This window comes from Pongo abelii, chromosome 2 (assembly GCF_028885655.2).
Source record: "Pongo abelii isolate AG06213 chromosome 2, NHGRI_mPonAbe1-v2.0_pri, whole genome shotgun sequence".
In the NCBI taxonomy this organism is placed as follows: domain Eukaryota; kingdom Metazoa; phylum Chordata; class Mammalia; order Primates; family Hominidae; genus Pongo; species Pongo abelii.
The window spans coordinates 29,055,872-29,078,452 of NC_085928.1; the positions used below are offsets into that span (position 1 = coordinate 29,055,872).

Genomic DNA, 22,581 nt, shown 5'->3' on the forward strand with positions numbered 1-22,581 from the left:
GGGCCTCTATATTAAGCAGGTAAAGAAGGCAAACCAGCAGAGTTCCCTTTAAACTTCACAATGAAAACCTGATTCAGAAGAATTCAGAGTCACCACAGTATTTACGTTTGTAATCCTCCAGTAGAATATACAAACATGGTCAAATATTAAATGAATGCTTCTGTGAGGGTATTTTTGGATAAGATTTACATTAAATTGGTTGACTTTGGGTTAAGGAGATTACCCTGTATAATATGAATGAGCCTTATTTAATCAGTTGAAGTCTTGGAAGGAACAAAGGACTGACCTATCGTAAGGAAGAGGGAATTCTGCCAGCAGACTGCGTTGGGTGTTAAATGCAGCATGGGCTCTTCCCCGGTCTAAAGTCTGCCTGCCCACCCTGAAGACTTTGGACTTGCCTGCCTCCATAATCACATGAGCCAATCCCTAAAATAAATCTCTTTCTCTTTACAGTCAGTCCTCTATTTACTATGGTTCAACTTACAATTTTTCAACTTAATTATGGTGCGAAAGTGATACACATTCAGTAGAAACCATACTTTGAATTTAGATCTTTTCCCAGGCTAGCAATATGTGATACAGCACTCTCTCCTGATGCTGGGTAGCAGCAGCCAGCCATGACTCCCAATCAGCCACACAAACACAGTACTCTATAGTAGACTGTGTTGCCAGATGATTTTGCCCAACTGTAAGCCTAGGTAAGTGTACTGAGTATGTTTAAGTATGTTTAGTGTGTTTTCACACTGCAATAAAGAGACTGGATAATTTATAAAGAAAAGAGCTTTAATTGACTCGCTTCCACAGGCTGTACAGAAAGCACGGCTGGGAAGTTCTCAGGAAACTTACAATCATGGCAGAAGCGTGAAGAGGAAGCAGGCAAATCTTCACATGGTGGCAGGAGAGAGCAAGCTAAGGGGAGATGCTACGTACTTTTAAATAAGCAGGTCTTGCGAGAACTCTGTCACAAGACAGCACTAGGGAAATCATGCTAAACCATTAGAAACCACCCCCATGATCACCACACCTCCCACCAGGCCCTGCCACCAACACTGGGAATTACAATTTTTTTTTTTTGAGACGGAGTTTCGCTCTTGTTGCCCAGGCTGGAGTGCAATGGCACGATCTTGGCTCACTGCTACCTCTGCCTTCCAGGTTCAAGTAATTCTTCTGCCTCAGCCTCCCAAGTAGCTGGGATTACAGGCATGTGTCACTACGCCCAGCTAATTTTGTATTTTTAGTAGACACAGGGTTTCTCCATGTTGGTCAGGCTGGTCTCGAACTCCCGACCTCAGGTGATCTGCCTGCCTCAGCCTCCCAAAGTGCTGGGATTACAGGTGTGAGCCACCGTGCACGGCCATGGGAATTACAATTTAACATGAGATTTGGGTGGGAACACAGAGCCAAACCATATCAGTGGGCTAGGCAAAGCTATGAGGTTGGGTAGGTCAGGTGTATTAAATGCACTTTTGACTTATGATATTTTCAGTGTGTGACGGGTTTATTGGGATGTAACTCCATCGTAAGTTGAGGAGCATCTCTATATATACATATCCTATTGGTTCTGTTTCTCTGGAGAACCCTAATACACAGGCATTCTCAATTTTTTATTAAATAATTAAAGAATGAAACTTTGTGTTAGTAAAATGTATATTATTGTTAAAACACTGAAGATATATTTATGTACAATCTCAAACTTATTTCCCACTGCAAAACTAAATGATTCATCATCTTTGTTTTGTTTGTTCGGATGTAATTTAAAAATCTATGTTCACATTTATTAGAAAAGGATAGCAGTTAACTTAATAAGTTATAAATTAGCCTTAAATTTCTCACTGAAAACACCTCTAGGCCACAGGACGGGAAATGTGGAATACTGAGCAGCTGTCAGTGTCCTTTTGGAGAAGAAATTGCTGAGGCCAAAGTCCTTCCAGTCAACTTCTTGGCATTTGGTTTTTCTGATTTACTTGCCACTCAAAAAGTGCTTAAGATTGTTTTAAGACCACATAAGATCAACTAAGGTCTTAGGGAAATGTTTCCATTTACCTTAAAAGTTAAAAATAAATTGTTCAAGAGAACAACTAAAATAGAGAATAGAGAATGGAGATAAATAGACTTCTGAAGACAAAAATTCCATTTACCTGTGATTTTGGGGGCAATCTTGGCAATTAGTTATATCATCTCAGTGCTTCTCAGACTGAGGTGGTAATCCATGAATATTAGGAAAGTTATAGGATAAATGCAGTCCACTTTTCCCTATGGCCAATTTTTCAGTTTTTTTTGAAAAAATTATAAAATGTGCCTGGTCGGTGAGTCAAAACCGTTATTTCACATTAAAGCAAACATCAATAAATTGTGGAACAGAATGCAAAGCTTACAAAAATTTTACAAAACTTCGAAGAAGTTTGCACTTACAAGTGAATGACTTCCATTGAGTTCCTAGCCACTATCTACTTGTTATATTAAGTTAAGGCTGTATTCTCCACTCAGCAGTACACCTTTGATGAAAAACGTTTCAAAATCATGGTTTTAAAATAGACTGACTTAAGAAGGTTGACAAGCACTGAAGAAGAGAGAAGAGGATCAGCTCCATTTGAGAGCTCCCTGTCCTTCTTTGAATTAAAAAACTCTCTCAAAGAAGAGGCAATAGATAGTAAAAGCTATGAACAGGGTGGTTTAATGAAACTACTTTGTTTTTGTTTTTGTTTTTGCTTTCCTTTTCCCATAAATGCCATCTTTTTGGTAAATGTTATTACTACAGCCTTTTTTTTTTTTTAGTTCTTTTTTTGAGAACTACCATTTATTGAGAATGTCTTATTCCAAGTTTCTACATGGGTTTTCATAACTACTCTTTTCAACAACTTTGAGACAGACATAATAAATAATGTAGTAAACAGCATGGATATACCCTCAGATCTCTAAAACCCATGGTTTGGGCACAATGCCATTCCAACTTGTGCCATCTTCATCCTCCTGCTTTAACCAGGAAAACATATTTACTGGGCAGTAGACATGTCAAAGGTGAAGGTATTCATATCCAAATAATACTGTGCTGTTGTTTTCAAAGCAATCCATGTTTCATGAGCCTGCAAGAAAAGGAAACACAAGTCATGATCTCTGAGTGTGTAGAACACATCTTGCATCAGTTATTCTGATTATCATACAGATATTCCTAAAAGATGAGAAAAATATAATGGAAGAATTATACCAAATAGACTTTGGTTTTCATACTTTTAATTATCTGTTTATTTCAGTACTCAGATATTTTACAGTATTTGCGGGGCCACAGTATAAACCAATGTAGCAGAGTCTTGCTACATTACATAGTGTCTGTCAGTTGGTACAAATCTGGTCTACAAGTAGAGGCAGGAGTGTACCTGAAAATGTCAACATTCTATAAAGAAGACACAGTCTACCAGCCTACTTAATTACTTAATTGACCAAATAAACAAATGTCTTGTTTTAATAATGCTAAATAATGCCTATTGGACAAAAACAGCCATAAAACTAGATGCATTATTCAGTTAGTAGTTTTCATCAGCAAGTGCAAAACAAGCAGATCCTGGTAGACCGGTTAAGACCCAGTCATGTGGAGTAAGGACAGGATCAAGGCCCCATGAAAACAAGGACATTCAACTTTTTATGACTTTATACAATCCTCATGCCTGATAATAATCAGATCCTGAGATATGTGGAAAGAAAGAAAAAATAAGTGAAGGAATTAATTCATTCATTATACAACTTTGTTTCCTAACTTGCTGCATTGTAAGTGGGAGATCATGAATAATTGAAATCCTCAGATAATTCAGCAATTTCATTTGGCCTGGAGTTTTAATGTCGTCTTCTATCAGAAAAGCAAACATAGAATAAAAAAGGCCAATGCAAGTTTCTTCTTTGTTTCTTTTGCAGCGAGAATGCAAATGAATAGGAAAATGTACAAAAGGCAAGCAAAAGGAGGAACAACATTAAAGCCTTGAATAATTATCACAGGGGATATTTAGCTACTGAACAACTGAAAGTGAACTAAAGTCCGACCACTATCTATTCATCAATCTACACATACATGTAATAATTTATTAAGCTTTGACTATATAACAATCATTTTGCCAGTTCCCGAGAATAATTACCTTGAAGGATAAGATACAGACCCTACCTTTATAGTCTAGGTAGGTAGGTTGGGTACACAAAACAAGTAATTCCAATTGGCATTTTGAGAGCTATTTACTTGTGAAAGAGCAAGCAAAAAGGGAGAGAAGGAAAGACAAATGTTGCCCTGAGAAGAAGGGAAAGGCTTCAGAGGGACATTTGAGTCTAGTCTTTAAGCAAGAGGCAGAGTTTACCAGGCAAAAACCACTTCATGGGGAAGAAAAAGCAGATATAGTTCAGAGTGTCTAGAGAGGAAAAATCAGGGCTAGGCTAGTCATGTGTTAATTAGTGGTCAGCTAATGCAATGACTATTTAAAAAGATAAATGGTGAAGGACCATTTGTTTCTAATACAAATACCTGCTTAGCCAGTGTGTTTCCCCACACATCTGAACTGTGATCTGGGTCCCAGTAATCCTGCAAATTTACATGTCTTTTGAGACGTAGGAACTGGTTTGCAGGGTCCTCCAACAAAAATGGCGCTCCCAATGCTCCTGCAATTTAGAGTCCAAGAGCACAGCATCTTTTAGAGCAATAGTTTACATCTCAATGTTTCCTCTTCAAGAGACCCAGCTGTGATCTTTGGTAGGCTGGGGGCCTGAGGAGGAAACTCTGGAAAAGCTAAGCTCTGAGTGAGACAGCTACTCCTTGGCCCTTTGTCACCACTGTATGCTAACCACTCAATTTGACCTGTGTTTAGTTCACCTTGAAAGCCAGTGCTATGTGGTGGATGGAGCAGGATAGCAGAGCTTCCATACATGCATGGGGGCCTCCACACCTGGATTCAAATTCCAGCCCTATCACTTTTCGGGGAAAGTGATTTCTTCGCACTTTAGTTTTCTTGCATGTTAAGGGGTATAATAATGCACACACACTTGCTGTAAGGACTGGATAAATTGATGACTATAAACTATCTGGCTCAAACTAGGCAGTCAACAATTTTATTCTTGCTTTCCTAGCCCTCCAAAACAGAACTGATCTTTCTGTTTGAACTAGGCTGCTCCCAAACCTGACACTGTTGTTTAAATTGTTGGCATTGATCAATTCACCATCAAATCGAACCACCTTGTATTTTGCAACTCCTTCCTACTCCAGGATTAAGAAGAAAAAAGAGATGATAATTTTTAAAAATCCAGACTTTTTAAAGATCTTGAGATTTTAACAATCTGTGTTGTATTTTCATTCTCAAGTAAAACACAATTGCGTTCAGAATTATTACTTGAATCAATACAAAGGAAGAACACATTTTCTCCTGACCTATAGGTGACAACAATACAATTTGTTCATTGTGATAAAGAAGCATTTATTACAACATCTAATTGTGAGTAATGTTACATTAGGCACTTAACCTCATTATTAGCAGTCCTCTGTGGACCAACCTTCTGTATAAACCTGGGTTATAGCAAGCTATACGGTATAAAAATTCCCCTCTATGGGGCTTTCTGTTTATTTGGGATCCAGGGTCAAAGATAAAAGACAAAATGAGGCAACACAAGATTTGATTGCACTAAAGGAATTTAGGAGAAGATGTTATTGAGCACTAAGACACTGGGGTACAAGTAGGCGTTTTCACGGTCAAGGAAGTTGTTTCACCTGCTCCTTGAAGGAAAAATTGGATTTAGCAAGATGGGAGAAGGGGAAACATTTTTAAAAAAACTTAAGCCAGAGGAATGATGTGTTTCACTATTTTAAAACAATAGTCAGAGTTGGCTAGATAGAAGAGTTTTATATAAAAAAAAATATTAGTTAACATTTAAACTTAGGAGATATTAGTGACAGATGCCAGAATTAATACTGTTCTGCTGCTAGCTAATCAAATTTAGTATTATCCAACCAGCAAGTTTGTGGAAACCATCTTTTAAGGTGGCTCCCAAAAATTACTACTTCTTGTTATTCATATTCTTGTATAGTAGTCCCCTCTTTTATTTAATAGGGCTGATGTACGTAACCATAAGCTACTGTGGAATGACTGTGTGCAATTTTTGTGGCTAGGATATAAAAGACATTACAGCTTCTGCCTTGCCCCTTTTTTGGACCACTTGCTCTAAGAAAAGTCAGCTGCCATGTTGTGAGGGCACTCAAGCAGCCCTGAGGGAGAAGACCACATGACAAGGAAATGATGCCTCCCACTAATAGCCAGGTAAACGAGCCATCTGGGAACCTGATGTTTTTGCTCCAGTCAAGCCTTCAGATGACTGTAGCCCCCATTGACATCTTTACTGCATCATCAATAAATCCAGAGCCACAAGCACTGAGCTAAGCCACTCCCAAATTCATGACCCTGCAACTGCAATAATATGTTAGTTGTTTTAAGCTGTTAAGGTTTGGAAAAACTAGTTATGCAGTAGTAGATAACTTATAGAATGCATTATACACACTTACTGATGTCAAGGTAAATAGCTAATCACAAGGTTTAAGACTAAGTTGAGGCAAGTGAGACACCTAGGATAAAAGGAACTCACTTTCAGGGTCATACAAATTTTGTACCATAAGTTCCTCACTTCTCTCACCCTAGTCCTTGCTCTGATTATCATCATTGCATGGAAGATAAACAAAAATAACTCTTGCTAATCACTACTGCATGCAAAGATAGACAACAAATAACTCTTACCATTAAAGAATTCACATTATAGTCAGAGTTCATATATAATTATAAGAAGACATATTGTGATCAGACCATCCACAGTTGGAGCAATTTTGATACTGTCATGGACACCTCACAGAGAAATTTGTTTTGAGTTGGGCTTCAAAGATTTGTTACACTTCGACAATGAGGATGAAGGGAGTGGAAACAAAGCGCATGTATTCTAGGCTGAAGGAGACTGGAGAGTTAAAGAATGGAGGAGCAAAGGAAGATTCGGGGTTGGTGACTTTAATTTTACCAATATGATTGAAAGGTAGGGTTGTGGTGTAGATGTGGTCAGAGATAACACTGGAAAGGTAAGTTGGAGCTCGATTCTGAATGATTTTAACTGTCATACCAAGGAGTTTGGGGTTTACTCTAAATAATTAATAATCATTTCTGAATAAGAAAATGATAGGAAGGACCAGATTTACTTTTTTAAAAAATTGTTTGTATTATGGTAAAATATACATAACATAAGACATACCACTTGAACCAGTTCTGAGTGTACAATTCAGTGGTATTAAGTACATTTACAGTGTTTTGTAACCATCACCACTATCCATCTCCAGGACTATTTCATTGTCTCAAACAGAAACTCTTACTCTTTAAACAACTCCCCATTAACCCCTCCCCAATCCCTGGTAACTACTATTCTACTTTCTTTTCCTATGAATTTGCTTGTTCTAGGCACCACATGTAAGTGGAATCATAGAGTATTTGTTCTTTTCCGTCTGGCTTATTTCACATAGCATAATACCATCAAAGTTCTTCCACATTGTGACATCACTATTTCATGCCTTTTTAAAGACTGAGTAATACTTTATGTATTTAATATATATGTATATATACCACATTTTATTTATTCATTCACAGATTTACTCTGAAAGATCCTTTTGTCAGTGGTGTAAGGACAGATAGTAAAAGGAAGAGAAGAGTGAGGGACACGAGATCAGAGGCTATTCAATAGTACAGATGAGGGCGATAAGAAGGGCCTGAATCTGGTGAACGTGGGATGGGAAAACAGGATTGATTTGAGGAAGACAGGAGGAAGGAACCCACATTCATTTGGGCTGACCAGTGTGGACTAACCAGCTGTGATTTTTTGCTTTTAGATGAAATGCACTAATGGGTCACTTTTCAGATTTCTGATTATTCTCTTTGAAGAAAAGGTGTGTGTTACAGTGTCAAATTAGTGGCTGTGCAAAATAGATCCAATTCCGTCAATAAACAATAAATAGCTCTAAGTAAATGATGCTTAGGATATGATTTATAGCTATATAGTGAATCTGTAGTAATTGCTTAAGATAGTGTTACTTGGAATTATCTAAAAGTAAAACCAGAATTCTGTACCATAGTCATCCTGGTGCATTATACAATCACTAAGAAAAAAAATGCTATTGCATAAATCTTGGCAGAGAAGCATGCTTTAAAATATATACCATAGCTATTTTAAGCTCTAATAATTCTGTCTTTTGTAAGTCTTTTACCTTTTTGTTCATGGAAAATGTTTTACCGATACAATCTCCTTCTCCTCCCTAGGAAAAACCACCTACCTCAGCATTATAAGCCCGACAGGCATCCAATAAATCTTAATTGATGATGATGATAACACCACCCATGAGAGAGACAGAAAGTAGTATTTATTATCCTACTTTACAAATTGAGAAAATTGACATGCAGAGATGAAATGACTCACTCAAGGTCATATAGTAAGTCAGTGGCAGGGCTGGAAATAAAAGTGCAAGTAATATAGAAGGGCAGGCTATTATCCTCTCTGCTTGAGAAATTTCTCCTCCCTTTTTCATTCTGCCTGATCAACCTTGAAAGTTAGTGAGAGCAAGACCAGGGTTTTGTGTTTGTGAACCTATCTAATATTGCTGGGGTTTGAAAACTGAACCCTGAGTTGTATTGCTTTGTTGATTTTTAAATGAGTGTTTTTAAAAAAATGTAGGCAATATCAACCAGGTTAATGCCTTTCTTAAACTTCATGATCATCAGCTATGAAAAATATCCTTCTCTCTTTATTTACAACTCCCTGCACATGCCCCTTTTTTCACCCACACCATAGTCAGCTTTAATAGGATCTTTAAATGTTTTGTCTAAACATTTCTCAAATATCCTCTGCAGAAAATTCTGTAAAGTAGAAACAAGGCAAACACTTCCGAGTATAAAGCAAACACTATTTGGGATCACAGCTCTCCTTACACAAGCCAAGGAGATCAGAGACCCAGAGTCTTTTCTTGGCCTCGCCGGTGACCAGCTAGGTCATTGAGCCACTTCTTATTCCTGCACTTCCATTTTTTGTTCTGCGAAACAAGTCTGGATTACACAACCACTAAGGTCTCTTACAGCTCTAATATTTTGATGTGGAATGTATTAATAACAAATAGGTCATTAATCAAAAACTACTTTCTATGCATGGTATCGTGTTATTGGAAGCACAGAGAATATGCTAAGTGGGCACAGTTCCTACTACTTTCAAGGAACTTACTGAAAAATTTAGGACTGCGACAGTCAGAAATAAGTGAAAGAGAGGTCAAAGTAGACTTACCCAATAATTAAAGCAAAACAGATAAAAATGTATTCATATTATGAACAAAGTGGGGATACCCATCACAGGCTAATGAGCAGTACGAGCATAATGAAAACTGCATCTTTAGAAATGAAAGTCTCTATGTTAATAGCACCCACAGAAAGCTGAAAAAAACTCTTTAAACATAATGGTGGGGAAAAGACAATATTCTATAACCTATACACATAACCTTGAAATGATACTTGTGATAGGAACCTGTATATCTAAAAGATCAGAAAGCCTAAGGTAAAATAAGATACAGAATTAAAGGACAGAGTCTGCTGGCAGATTTCTCTTTTCCCTGATGTAAAGGAAGCTCATTTAGGGTAAGCCTAGGCCCCTCTTCACCCCTATGTGTGCTCTGCTCCTGGGAAGGGGCAGTGCCTCAGTTAATTTGTAAATCCAAGAAGTTTAACTTGACCATGTCCAGCTCAGCTCTTTCTTCTTCTCTTGAGAGTAAACTGCCCTCCTAGGGCATGCTTCCTGTTCTGGTTCTGCAACCTGCAATTGGTTATAAATTTGCCAAATTTGGGGGTCCAGTCATCAGGCCCTTTATGTACTTATACTAAGCTACATTTTCCAAATTAACCCTTCTCAGGAATAAAGGAAATTGATTGCCTTCCATAATCATATTTCTTTATTTCTCAACTTGATCAAAACTGGACAAAGAAGAAGGGTGCTATTTGTTGGAGGGAGGTGAAGAAAGAGTAGCTTAAAGAACCCAATAGTCTGTTGCTCAAAGCCTCACTAAAAAAGGAGGGGAAAAAAAAAACAAAACCAGAGCACATGCCAGGGCACTCTGGTGGGAGCTTGTCATTCCCAGATAGGCACAACCGAATTATTTCGCACATGTAACCTTCAATGTCTGTATGTTTTTGAAATAAATGCAATGAGATTCAGTGGGGTCAGAAGACATAAAATATCTGGGCAGATCCACAGGAGAGGTCTACTGCTAGCTATTTCCTTTAGGGTCTAGGTAATACTGATATCTGGGGTATTACTTGATACCTGGTACTAGAGATGGAGAGTAAGCAGTGCCGACTTGCTTAAAGTTCAAAGATATTTACGTATGGGATGGTGAAAGTAAAGCACTTAGCCCTCAGTATAAGTACATAATAATATTTATTGTTTACTATTTTTATTGAACTGCTGAGTCTCAGTCCTTGCCTTTAAAATATTTATTTTTTAAGAAAAGATGAAATAACTGCCCAGAAAATTATGGACACACATAAATTAAGTACTGAAATAAAGTATAAATGGTCACTATGAATAAAGTACAAAAGAGGATCTAGAGAAAAGGATATATAAATGTCTTAGTAATGGTGTAAAAATTTCAAAGATTTCTGTAAATGTAGGAGGAATTATATGATTTAGTGAGAGACTAAAATATTCATGTTTAAGTTCATATTTTCTAAAACTTGAATATTCTCTTTGTTAAGTAATTTTTTTTTTTGAGATGTAGTCTTGCTTTGTTGCCCAGACTAGAGTGCAGTGGCACGATCTTGGCTCACTGCAACCTCCACCTCTGGGGTTCAAGTGATTTTTGTGCCTCCGCCTCCCGAGTAGCTGGGATTACAGGCATGCACCACCACGCCTGGCTAATTTTTGTATTTTTAGTAGAGATGGGGTTTTGCCATGCTGGCCAGGCTGGTCTTGAACTCCTGACCTCAAGTGATCTGCCTGCCTCTGCCTTCCAAAGTGCTAGGATTACAGGCATGAGCCACCACGCCCCACCAAGTAAGTAATTTTTACACACAATGGCATAGTTATTTTATTTCTTTCCCCATTACCTTTGGTCACTGACCCAAAAATGTGTAGTGGAAGACAGGAGAGTTGTGTTTAGTAGAATGTATTCCCTCACTTTGCTTGAACTTGGATAAAAATTGGTGAGAAAAGGAGAGAGAGAGACAGATAATGGAAGAGAAGCAATTTGGGTTATGAGAGAAAAATGTGAAGAAGAAAAAGAGGAGAATAGAAGGAAAGAGATGGAGAGAGAAATCAAGAAAAAAAATCAAAAGAAAGAGAGAAAAATGAAGGGGGTTTACAAAAGACAAAAGGTGAAAAGCCACAGGGCAGATAAAGAAGTAACACAACAGAAGGCAAAGAGGATGAAAGGAAACTGGAAAAAATTGAGAGGGGTGCTGAACTGCTGACCGGCTCTCATATCCTAGTGTCCTGTTCAGACGTCTAACAGGGGCCGGGAGGGTGGCTCACACCTGTAATCCCAGCACTCTGGGAAGCCGAGGTGGGTGGATCACCTGAGGTCAGGAGTTTGAGGCCAGAATGGGCAACATGGTGAAACCCTGTCTCTATTAAAAATACAAAAATTAGCCAGGCATGGTGGTGCACGCCTGTAATCCCAGCTACTCAGGAGGCTGAGCCAGGAGAATCGCTTGAACCTGGGAGGTGGAGGTTGCAGTGAGCTGAGATTGCACCACTCCACTCCAGTCTGGGCGACAGAGAGAGACTCCGTCTCAAAAAACAAAAACAAAAACAAAACAAACGAACAACAACAACAAAAAACAAAGGTCTAACAGGATGCTTTCTAACTGACCTTTTAACTCAGTAACTTCCACTTTACTGGTATTACAATTGCTGACATGTTGAGTATTTTGAAAAGTAAACAGGAAGTGGTGTCACTTGGGTTTAACTTAAATCTGTTCTAACCTGCTCTTAACACACATACACAATGTTGGCACTCACTCGTATGGCCACATAATTTCCTTGGACATGTTTTTGGAGCTGGTGGTTCTTTTATTACTTTTAATCTTGTAGACATGGAAATTCATAATTCATGAAAGGCAGCATTGTATTTGATTCAATAGTGACTCTTTCTGGGTCATTGCCTACATGTGTTGATGGGATCGCCATCTCCATACACATATGACACATGATGCCATATGTGTAGGAAAACAGTTTTTCTACAGCACCCAGACTGCTCAATGTATCTAGTCATAAGCAACGACATTGAGACAACCAAGTATAAAGGGGTCCCAGGAGAACCTCCGACCAGCCTGGTCACTGGGAGAAGGGGTGGACCCACGGAAGCTCAGGCTGTTTGCAGAGGGGAGGGGCCTGGCCTGGCCCTTCCTGTTCCTGTGTAGGAACCTGGGATTCAATCTGTGAGATGAGGGCCTGTTAACAGGAACCCTTCTCCCACTTTGCTGTGTTGTTTTACCGTTTTCCTTTTCGTCCAATAAATTCCGTCCCCTTCACCCTTCAAAGTGTCTGCGAACCTAATCTTTCCTGGTCACGTGACAAGAACCTGGCTTTTCCTACAACAACATTTCTTTTTTCAACTAAATTATTTTCCAGTTTATTCTCATTATGTATCTTCTTGAGATCATCAATCAGTCATAAGCCCAAGTGAGTAGATAAAATTAAGAACAAAATCTTTTAAAATAAACCAAAACTGTGTCAGAGAATACAGAATCTCTAAGGAATTGGAGGGCTGCAGGGATGACTGAAAAGGGCTAGTCTTCCTATGGTAGAGAAGAAAGCAAAAAGAAAGGGATTGGGGATGCTGACAGGGTTGTGTGTTAGAATATGTGAGCTTAAAAGCTCTTGTCAAAAAACAAAGCAAATCAAAAATCTTTCAAGACAAACTGGCATTGGTTACTAACTGTGGAGTGAAAAATAAGAGGTGGAACTACGAGAGGAAAAACAGACTAAAGGCAGCTTATTATTCTCCCTGTCTAAAACCAGAAGACATACTTGCACTTTATGGACAGATCTGATTGCAGGTCAACAATACGGGCATGGAACCCCAAATTGTTTCGTGTATAGGTCAACTCCAGCTGCCAAATCCAATCAGGAGAACATGATTGCTGAGGGAAAATAAATCTATTTTTCCTTTTAGCAGAACAATGAAAGCAATACTTTAAAAAAACACACAAATGAGAAACAACAAAAAAACACCAGTATAATTCTTAATAGTGTTCAAAAGTTGGTTCACTTAGAAAAACAATTTTCAAATATGTTTTTTTCCATATTTCCATATTTCCTTTGTATGTGATATAAAGCTGTTTGGTTTTAATAAATGCCCTGTTGCTACTCTTCACCATTAGTACAACTAGGAACTGTCATTGAAAGTCATTGTTGGTGTCCTGGTTCTGCTCAATTTTGTCAGATATGGTCTCCCAGCTTCTTAACTCCTGGTGGTTTCTTGTGGAAGCAACGGCTATGATACTGCCTCCACCACTTTTTCAAGAGGAGGTCTTGCTCTGTGAGCTACTGCTAGCCCATGTCAGGCACTGCAGTGCCAGAGGGGAGAGTTTGTGTAGCAGAAAGAAGAGTTTTGTTCTCATCAGTGGTAGATGTAGGATTAGGACATGAATGCAGCTTCTACCATTGATTGACTGTGTAGCTTGGTCACTTGAATTCCCTAAGCCCTCAGTTCCCTCTTTCTTTAAAATGAGGAGCACAGCATCTGTTAATATTTTCAGAGTGGTCATGAGAATTGACTAAGACCATGCAAAGCCCCTGACACATAAAAGGAATTTAAATTAGTAGCATTAACATTTGCTGATTTCATTATAGAAGAAGGCAATTAAAAATTTTTTTCTTTACCTCTCCTTCATTTCTGAAAGAAGGCAATTCTTGATCTAAATGTTCAAGAGAGGTTTATATGCTTATCTTTTAAATCAAGTCACAACACTTGAACTTCTAATTCTCTGACTAGAGAATCAGCTCCAATGTGTATAAGTTACTGCTTTGAAAATAATCAATAACTTGTCAACTCTGCCCATAAATTTAATTACTTGGATAAGGCCTTTCATTGTTTTTGGCCTCAGCATTTCCATCAGGAAAATGGATAAACGAGACCTTCTCCCTATCTCCCTTAAATCAAATTCTAAAGGAAAGTAATTTGTTGGACAACTAAGCTATAATAGAGAAAACTTAAAAAACATGAAAATAAACTTTAAAAAAATAGTGGTTTTCTTATAATAAGCAGAAGGGCTTCAGAGAAGTACAGATGAATAGGCTGTATTCTTAAAAGAAAATGTGGAGGAAAAGAAGCAAAGAAAGTTCATTCAAGCTACTACTTTCTTCTCTAGAGCTATATGATGTAGAAACTGTCAGCTAAACCAATTATTGTAATGAATGAATCCAGTTCTGAAGACGTCAGTCTCCTCAATCTGCAAGCAGTGAAGCCTTCTTTCCTGAGATCTGAAGGGCTAATCCAGCAGTGTACATACAACTCTGTCCTTAGTTTCTAGTTCTCAACTTGCTATTTTATAAACTTCAACTAGATAACTTTATAATTATTTTTTTAGAGTCAAGTCAATCAAACCAGTTGTCTTTATAGGTAGACATATTTGTATCTCAGTTGGAGTTGAAGTAAATTCAAACTTGTTTCTTAAGAAAGTCTTTGAAGCCTCTTTAAAAATTTTGCAGAACCATTTCCTTTGTCAAATATTTTTGACCCTGCAGCATTCATAGGCAAATGTGGACCCGCCGGCATTGCTTTAGCCTTGCAGGCATCCACCACCATTACCCCCTCTAAAGTCAACTGCACGGATCAGTGGTCAAAGTAAAGCATTACACTGGTGAGTTATAACCAGCTCACGACTTTAAATTACAATGTGCTCTGAGACACTCACTTAAACTGAGCCAGCCTCACTTTCTTCATCTGGCGATGTGGGCTGTAATTGTGTATGATTGTATATGCTTTGGTTATAACTGCTTAATAATAACTTGGCTAAAAATGTTTAAATCACATATTTAAACATGACCCAACAGCAAATTGCAATATTTATGATTAAAACTCATTATTAAAATTATTTCTATGTTTAGGAATTGAAGGCTTATTTTTTATATATATATATACACACACATATATACATCTATCTAGCTATGTGTGGGAAGGGCTTCAGGAAAAATATAATTTTTGTGCATGAGTCTCAAGGTTTTCATAGAAGCAAAAGTTTATTCTAATTTAAGCATCTGCATCAAAAATATTTATAAATTATAGAGATTTAACCATGAAGATAATTTGTATCTTTGTAAGTATTTTCAGTTTTTGTTACAAGCAAAACAAATGACTTCTCAGTTCAATTTTGATAGAAGCCACTGAGTTACCGGGTCAGTTTGGCAGCAAATCGCCTGGCCTCTGGTGCCTTCCTTGATCTGCCTTTAAAGCACCACTTTGAGCTACAGCTTGCCCTAAAGGTTAATAAATTCATGTTCCCAAAGTACTTTGAGGTCTTCATATAATGGTACTATGTAAGTATTATACTTCTGAAAGATATTTTAAAATTTTCTTTGTTCAAGGACACAACAGCACTTCTTTGGAGGCAGCAATTAGACTTCTTAGCAACAGTATCATGTTAATATATAATTAGAAATAAAATGATCACACACACACACACACACACAGAGTTAACATTAACATGTTCAATACATACATGAATTGTATTGTACTTCTACAATAGTTTGGTTTCCCCAGTGCTATAGAATAGGCCTATGGATAAAAATGTGTTTGTTCATTTCTTTAAGAAGACAAAAGGTATCATCAACCTGATGGTTGTAGGAGACATGATAGATAAAAAAGAAATAGGCTCTTACCGATAAGCAATGTTGAACACAGGGCTACTTGAAGTATTTTATAGGCCATGATCCTATTTTGGGGAAAAAAAAGATTTATTTACTATAATTTAGCTGGAAAAAGCTTTAGGGTATATCAGGTACTTTTCAGAAGTATAAAGCATTTGTTGCATACCTGGAAGCCCTGTGAGCTGAGACACAGTCAGAGAGAGGCTGAGGTGGCTTTTTTATATAGCTCTTGCCTTTTTACCCTTTGGACTTTTTGAACTGGCTTTTTACAGGCTGTTCTTATATGGGTAATTCATTTATTTACTAATTTTACCATCTACATAGATTAACGTAATGTTAAAAAAAGGTAGAAAAACTGGATCACTCACGTATTGCTGGTGGAAATGTAAAATTGTCCAGTCACTTTGTAAAACAGTTTGGTAGTTTCTTAAAAATTCAAGCTTGCAATTACTGTCCAACCCAGCAATTACACTACTGGCCATTTGTTTCAGAGAGATAAAAACTTACGTTAAAAAACAATCTGTAGAAGAATGTTCATAACAGCTTTATTAGCTATAGACAAAGACTAAAAACAAGCCAGATGTCATTCAACAACTGAATATTAAAGAGTGATATATCTATACTGTGGATTACTACCAGCAGTCATAATAATAACTATTAAAAATAATAATTATTGGCTGGATGTGGTGGCTCACACCTATAATCCAGCACTTTGGGAGGCCAAGGTGGATCACCTGAGGTCAGGAGTTCGAGACTGGCCTGGCCAACATGGTGAAACCTGGTCTCTACTAAAAATACAAAAATTAGCCAGATGCAGCGGCACGCGCCTGTAGTCCCAGCTACTTGGGAGGCTGAGGCTGGAGAATAGCTTGAACCTGGGAGGCAGAGGATGCAGTGAGCTGAGATCATGCCACTGCACTCCAGCCTGGGCAACAGAGTGAGACTCCATCTCAAAAAAAAAAGTTTAATTAAAAACAAGGAATGTTTTACTGCATTGTAAAATGTGTACAAAATGTACACATTGTAAAATGTGTTCCAAAAACAGTACATAATCAATACAACCAGAACAGTACTTTCATTTTTCAAACAATTGCCCTTTTCAGTGCCTTGACTAATCGACTAAGTTCATCATCATACAATTTATTCTTAATGACAAATTATGCCTGTGTGCCAGTTTCGTTAAGATTATGCAATCTGTAATGAATTGGTATGGATCTATAAAAGTGGTAGAAAACAACTTTGTTGATGACTATCTTTAAATTGTAAAGGGTGTTTGGAAACCTACCTGGGAGTTATGCCTCCATTTACTGATAAATGAAAGGTTTTAGAAGACAGCTAACTAGAAACACACACTGCAAAATCTTGGAAGCTTAAGCCATGTGTCCACCTATACAAGATTTTGGAGATGCAATAGCTGTTGCCACAATTCCGTAAGTCTCCGTTATTTTTTACTTTGTAAAGAGGTATACATTTTTAGTTATGTGATAAACTAGAATAATATCAAGAAAATCATAGGAAAACACTTTTTTTCTTTTTTCTTTTTTCTTTTTAAATTTTGCTGTAAGTTCTGGGATCCATGTGCTGAACATGCAGGTTTGTTACATAGGTATACATGCGCCATGGTGGTGTGCTGCACCCATCAACCCATCATCTAGGTTTTAAGCCCCGCATGCATTATTAGGTATTTGTCCTAATGCTCTCCCTTCCTTTTCCCCCCAACCCGCTGACAGGCCTTGGTGTGTGTGTTCCCCTCCCTATGTCGATGTGTTTTCGTTGTTCAACTTCCACTTATGAGTGAGAACAAAAACTTTTGTTTTTTAAACTGGGAGATGATAGCACCAAAAGAGAAATTTATCTTTCTTTTCTCTACTTTTATCATTCTTCAACTTATAGGCCTAAAGTGAAGTTTGTCTGGAGGAGGAATGGGAGAGGGGCTTTGCTTCCTATCTCTTTTACCTTACTTCTCTCAATGGGTCATCAGTCAATTATTTTGGATGGGTTAGATAATGCAAGTGTAAAATAATAACAGCTGTTCCACAAATTTTTACACACATTGTCTCATTTAATATAGCAATTCTATGGAGACAGTATTATCAAGTTTCATAATTTGTCCAAGGTGTGTTCAGAAATAACAGAGTAAAGCTTTACAGCAGAAGTAGAGATGAGGTTCACACACAAAAGCATGAGCCAGTAAAATGAGACAAATTATGTGAGTGTGGCCCCAATTGGGCCCAGAGGTGAATGTGGCCTGGGCAACTCAGTTTTATCAGGAAGGTGAACATATATACAAGATCCTTCATGGGCCAGAAACTGTTATCCTTCCTGGTGAATGAAGCCTTCCCGGATCCCCCAATTCAGATTTGGCTGCTTTTTCTTACATCTGCATACCTTTAATCGTTAGGCCATGCTTTCCCACATGATGGTTATGTAGGTACATTTCAGTATTTCCGGGTAGATTACCTGCTTCCTGAAGGCTGGTACTACCTTTTACTCCTGTTTGTGTGCCTTCAGTGCCTAGCACAGTGCTTGTCATATAATAGTTCTCAGTAAACATTACTGAACTTAATTGAATTAACTGATTCAAATTAAATTGAATTAATTGGAGTCAGTATTTTCCTGCATTGGCCTATTAGTTTACAGTCTTTTCTAACTGGCTACAGAAAACAAATAGAATGTTGTAGTTTTGTTTTGATGTTGATGCTTGGGTTTTAAATAGTTTTCCCCAGAACTTGTCTCTTCTTATGATCTATGAAAGAAAAAAGCTGAAATCCATGAAAATTGGCAATCTTAATTATAAAGATATAGTAATGCTCTTTGAAATCAAATTGGAATATCTTTGAAAAATAGAAAGATCAAGTGGGAAGAATTAATGAAGCTTGTCAATGGAGTCTGTTTACAACTCTGATGCTCTATACTTAGAAATCATTACTTTAATACGATATGACAGAACTTGGTAAGCTCCCATATTACATATCAACGAAAAATAAATGTTGGAAGAGAAACATGTGAAATCAGATCTGCTATCATTTAAAAAATTTTAAAGAAGAAAAAAGAAAGGTTAAAAAACAAACAAACAAACAAAAAAACCTTTTGGCTGGGCACGGTGGCTTACGCCTGTGATCCTAGCACTTTGGGAGGCTGAGGCAGGTGGATCACCTGAAGTCAGGAGTATGAGACCAGCCTGGCCAACATGGTGAAACCCTGTTTCTACTAAAAATACAAAAATTAGCCAGGCATGGTGGCACACACCTGTAGTCCCAGCTACTCGGGAGGCTGAGACAGGAGAATTGCTTGAACTAGGGAGGCGGAGGTTGCAGTGAGCAGAGATTGCACCACTGCACTACAGCCTGGGTGACAGAGCAAGACTCCGTCTCCAAAAAAAAAGAAAAAAAAAAACACTGAAACAAAAAAACCTTTACACTATTAAGAAGCAAGCTGAACTTAGTTTCTGTTCTGAGTCATGCCAGCAAGGCAATCCAACCCTATAAACCGCAAAGCTTTGGAAAATGTAATGCTCATTTATAAAATTCTGATAAGAAGGAATGAAGGGCATAGTACAGCTTGGCATGATTCAATGTCATCACTGGCATCAGTAAAAGGTGGAGAGCCAGCCAACATGTTGGGGGAGGAGAAGATATTAACTCTTAACTAAACATTGAAATGAACTTTCAACTACAGTCAACCTATTGGAAGTGAGCAGGTGATAGCACTTGTTTTTACGAAGTTATTTGAGACTCTCAAATAATTGCTACATGAGAGCAAAATTTTACTATAGCACCTGTTAAGGGAATCATTTTTAACTGATTTGACTACAAATAAAGGTTTACTATAATTTGTATTGTTAGTATAATGTGTCATCATTATCAGGTCAAACCTCTCAGGGGCGCCATTTCTTTCCTAGGACTGGGAGAATATCCTGGTATTTAAGCAGAGAATGACCTAGCAACCACATCCTAAGAATGAATGACGGTTTCTGTAAAGTCTTGAGCTACCCGCAGAAAGTAGCTCTTTAGCAAGGCACAAGATAACAAGATTCAGACCTAGTTGGTGTAATTAAAAACTACTTTTCAATTATTGTGTAGAATATGGTTCTGTCTTGGAAGCTGAAACTTTTGTTTTCATTTTTTTTCTCAATTTAAGAATAAAATCAGGCCTTGCTGAGGACACAGAAGAAGTATATTCTCTCTTTAATCTTTCCACTCGACTCAAGTACACTATACTTCTTCTCGTATCTACCGAGGCTTTAATGCTGCTGTCATCAGGATATGAGGGCATATATTCACCATATATTAACAGTAGGAGCCAGATTAACTTGGAGAAATTAGCTAAAAGGTTAGAGAAATGTATCCGGCCCTTGTATTCATTTTAACGTGGTTACTGCAGGCTTTAAAATTTGCTACAGCCTAGCCTCGGTGACAGAGTGAGACTCCGTCTGAAAAAAAAAATTTGCTACAGTCTGAGATAACTTAGGTTTAATATTTGGCAATGTAGCTTAAGGACTTGAACAAGTAGTTGTAGGTAGCTCAGAATCTTTGAAAGACTGACTGATCCTACCTGCACCGAGGAAGAGGAGAGCTCCCCATTATATGAGGCTTAATTGTCATCTTAAGATCAAAGGTCATATTGGATCTTGGATCTTAAAATGACCAATCTTGGAACTTCAGATGATCCAACATGACCTTGGGTCTGAAGGTGACAATTAAGCTCATGTTGTCCAAGGTCTCCTTCTTTTCACTCTTTTCCATTTATTTCCTAATTTGTATATGCACCAAAGAGTAGCATTAAAAGACAGAAAACTGAGAATTTAGTCTTATCCTTCAGTTGTTATTCATTCATTCAACAACCATTTATTGGACACTTTCTAGGCTTTAAGTACGTTTCAAAATCCATCTATTTGAACATACTCCATGTGCACTGTTCCAAGTACTAGCATTACAAACAGACATCACAATTGTTCCTTGTGTGGGAGAAAATAGTTTCAGGGAATGTTTCCCAGTGAGGTGAGTTGGAATTTCCCATGAGGACAAATTGAGTTGGGGAAGGAAGAAAAATCCAGGAAAAGAGAGCCTGAGGAAAGGTCAGGGGGCTTGAATGGACACGATGCATCAGCAAGGCATCATTTGGGGCCATCACAGTACATTTATGAATACTCTTCAGGCCTACTTTAAAAACTTTCTATGTTACTGATGTTCAATAATTTCAGTGATTTCTGTTGGTTGTCACTATAAACAAGTTGGAGTCATTTAAAGATGTGTCATTAATACAAATGTATACAGTCTAGCAGTTTAAGTAAAACGCCAATCTGTTACATGATATGGTATTAGAGTCACACAGCTTCGTGATTAAGCTTTGCAGTAATGCATGCCAAGGCATTTTTCTCATTACACTCTGAATAATTGATAGTTGACAATATGTGACATTTATTGAGCATCAGCAATGTGCTAGCTCGCTTACAGAGCACAGAACTATCAAGGGACCTTGCCCAATTGGCTCACTATCAAAACACAGTCTGTCATTTCCTAAGTCTTCCATGCTTCACTAAACTAAAAGAAAAAAGAAAAGCATTTCTGGAGAGTCACTGTAGCATTGAACAAGGCCAGATTTTCTCTGCAGGTAGCTCTGTGGACATTAGTATTAGTTCCATAGGGATTCAATCTGTTCCCACGGTTCTGGTAATTACAGAAGATAAACTTGATAATCTAGCGTAGATTTGAGGTAAAGGCTGTTCTAGGATTTATGACGCTTTTTCTGCTGCAACCAGTAATTGAGCCCTCAGCAGTGTGACTTTCTCAGGATCAAACCTAAGTACATGTGTTTCAGTCCAGTGCATGTAAAACCAACAGTTGGATTCACCAGGGAAAGGCTTAGCTTTGAAGGATTTAAAGTATTTCTTGAAATTCCTGGGTCCTTGGGGAAAAAATCGGAGACTTGATACAGCAAAGGGATATGGAGGAAGGTGTATGGGAATTAAATGCCATGAGTGGGTAGGGGAATAGGAGAGAGTAAACAGAATTCTGAGTCCTGGCTTGGAAGGTGTAAGAGGTTAAAAGGAGAACATGAGGGATGCCACAGCGGATGCATAAGAATAGTAGAAATTACTTCTCATGCATGATTGTTGGGTAGCTGTATTAGTTTTCTAGGGCTGCCGTAACAAAATGCTACTGCCTGGGTGGCTTAAGTAATGGAAATTTGTTTCTCACAGTTCTAGAGATTGGAAGTCCAAGAAGGTGTTGGCAGTTTGAATTCCTCTAAAGTCTCCTTTTTGGCTCTTTTCCGGCCACTCTCTTGCTGCCTCCTCACATGGTCATCCTTCTGTGCACATACGTATCTCTGGTGTCTGTGTCCTAATCTCCCTTTCTTAGAAAGACACCAGTCCAGATTGGATTAGCGCCCATCCCAACAACCTTATTTTTAATTAATTACCTCAGTAAAAGCCTTATCTCCAAATACAGTCACAATCTGAGGTACTGAGGGTTAGGGCTTTAACATGAATTTGGGGGGAGGCAACACAATTCAGTCCATGACAGTAGCAAAGACAAAACCCTTCAAATGTGGGCAGTTTTGTTACTACCAACTTCTGATTTTCCATAAAGAAAAGGACTTTTTTTTTTTTTTTTTTCCTGAGATGGAGTCTCAGCTCTGTCACCCAGGCTGGAATGCAGTGGCACAATCTCAGCTCGCCTGGGT

At 38.0% G+C, this 22,581-nt stretch overlaps 1 protein-coding gene across 4 annotated transcripts in view; it reads right to left on the reverse strand.

Moving 5' to 3' along the window:
- Positions 1 to 1,484: 1,484 nt before the first annotated feature.
- C2H3orf85 (chromosome 2 C3orf85 homolog) overlaps positions 1,485 to 22,581 on the reverse strand; it is a 31,188-nt gene continuing 10,091 nt past the window's right edge. For 2 of the 4 annotated variants that reach the window (XM_054551128.2, XM_054551129.2), the window contains exons 3-5: positions 15,907 to 15,959; positions 4,502 to 4,635; positions 1,644 to 3,083 (exon numbers count right to left, since the gene is read on the reverse strand). In XM_054551128.2, coding sequence (XP_054407103.1) covers positions 2,994 to 3,083; positions 4,502 to 4,635; positions 15,907 to 15,955 — 273 coding nt within the window. In that variant the 5' untranslated portion in view covers positions 15,956 to 15,959 and the 3' untranslated portion in view covers positions 1,644 to 2,993. Of the gene's footprint in view, positions 3,084 to 4,501; positions 4,636 to 15,906; positions 15,960 to 22,581 lie in introns of all 4 variants that reach the window. The other 2 variants (XM_054551127.2, XR_008523425.2) reach the window with 2 other exon arrangements.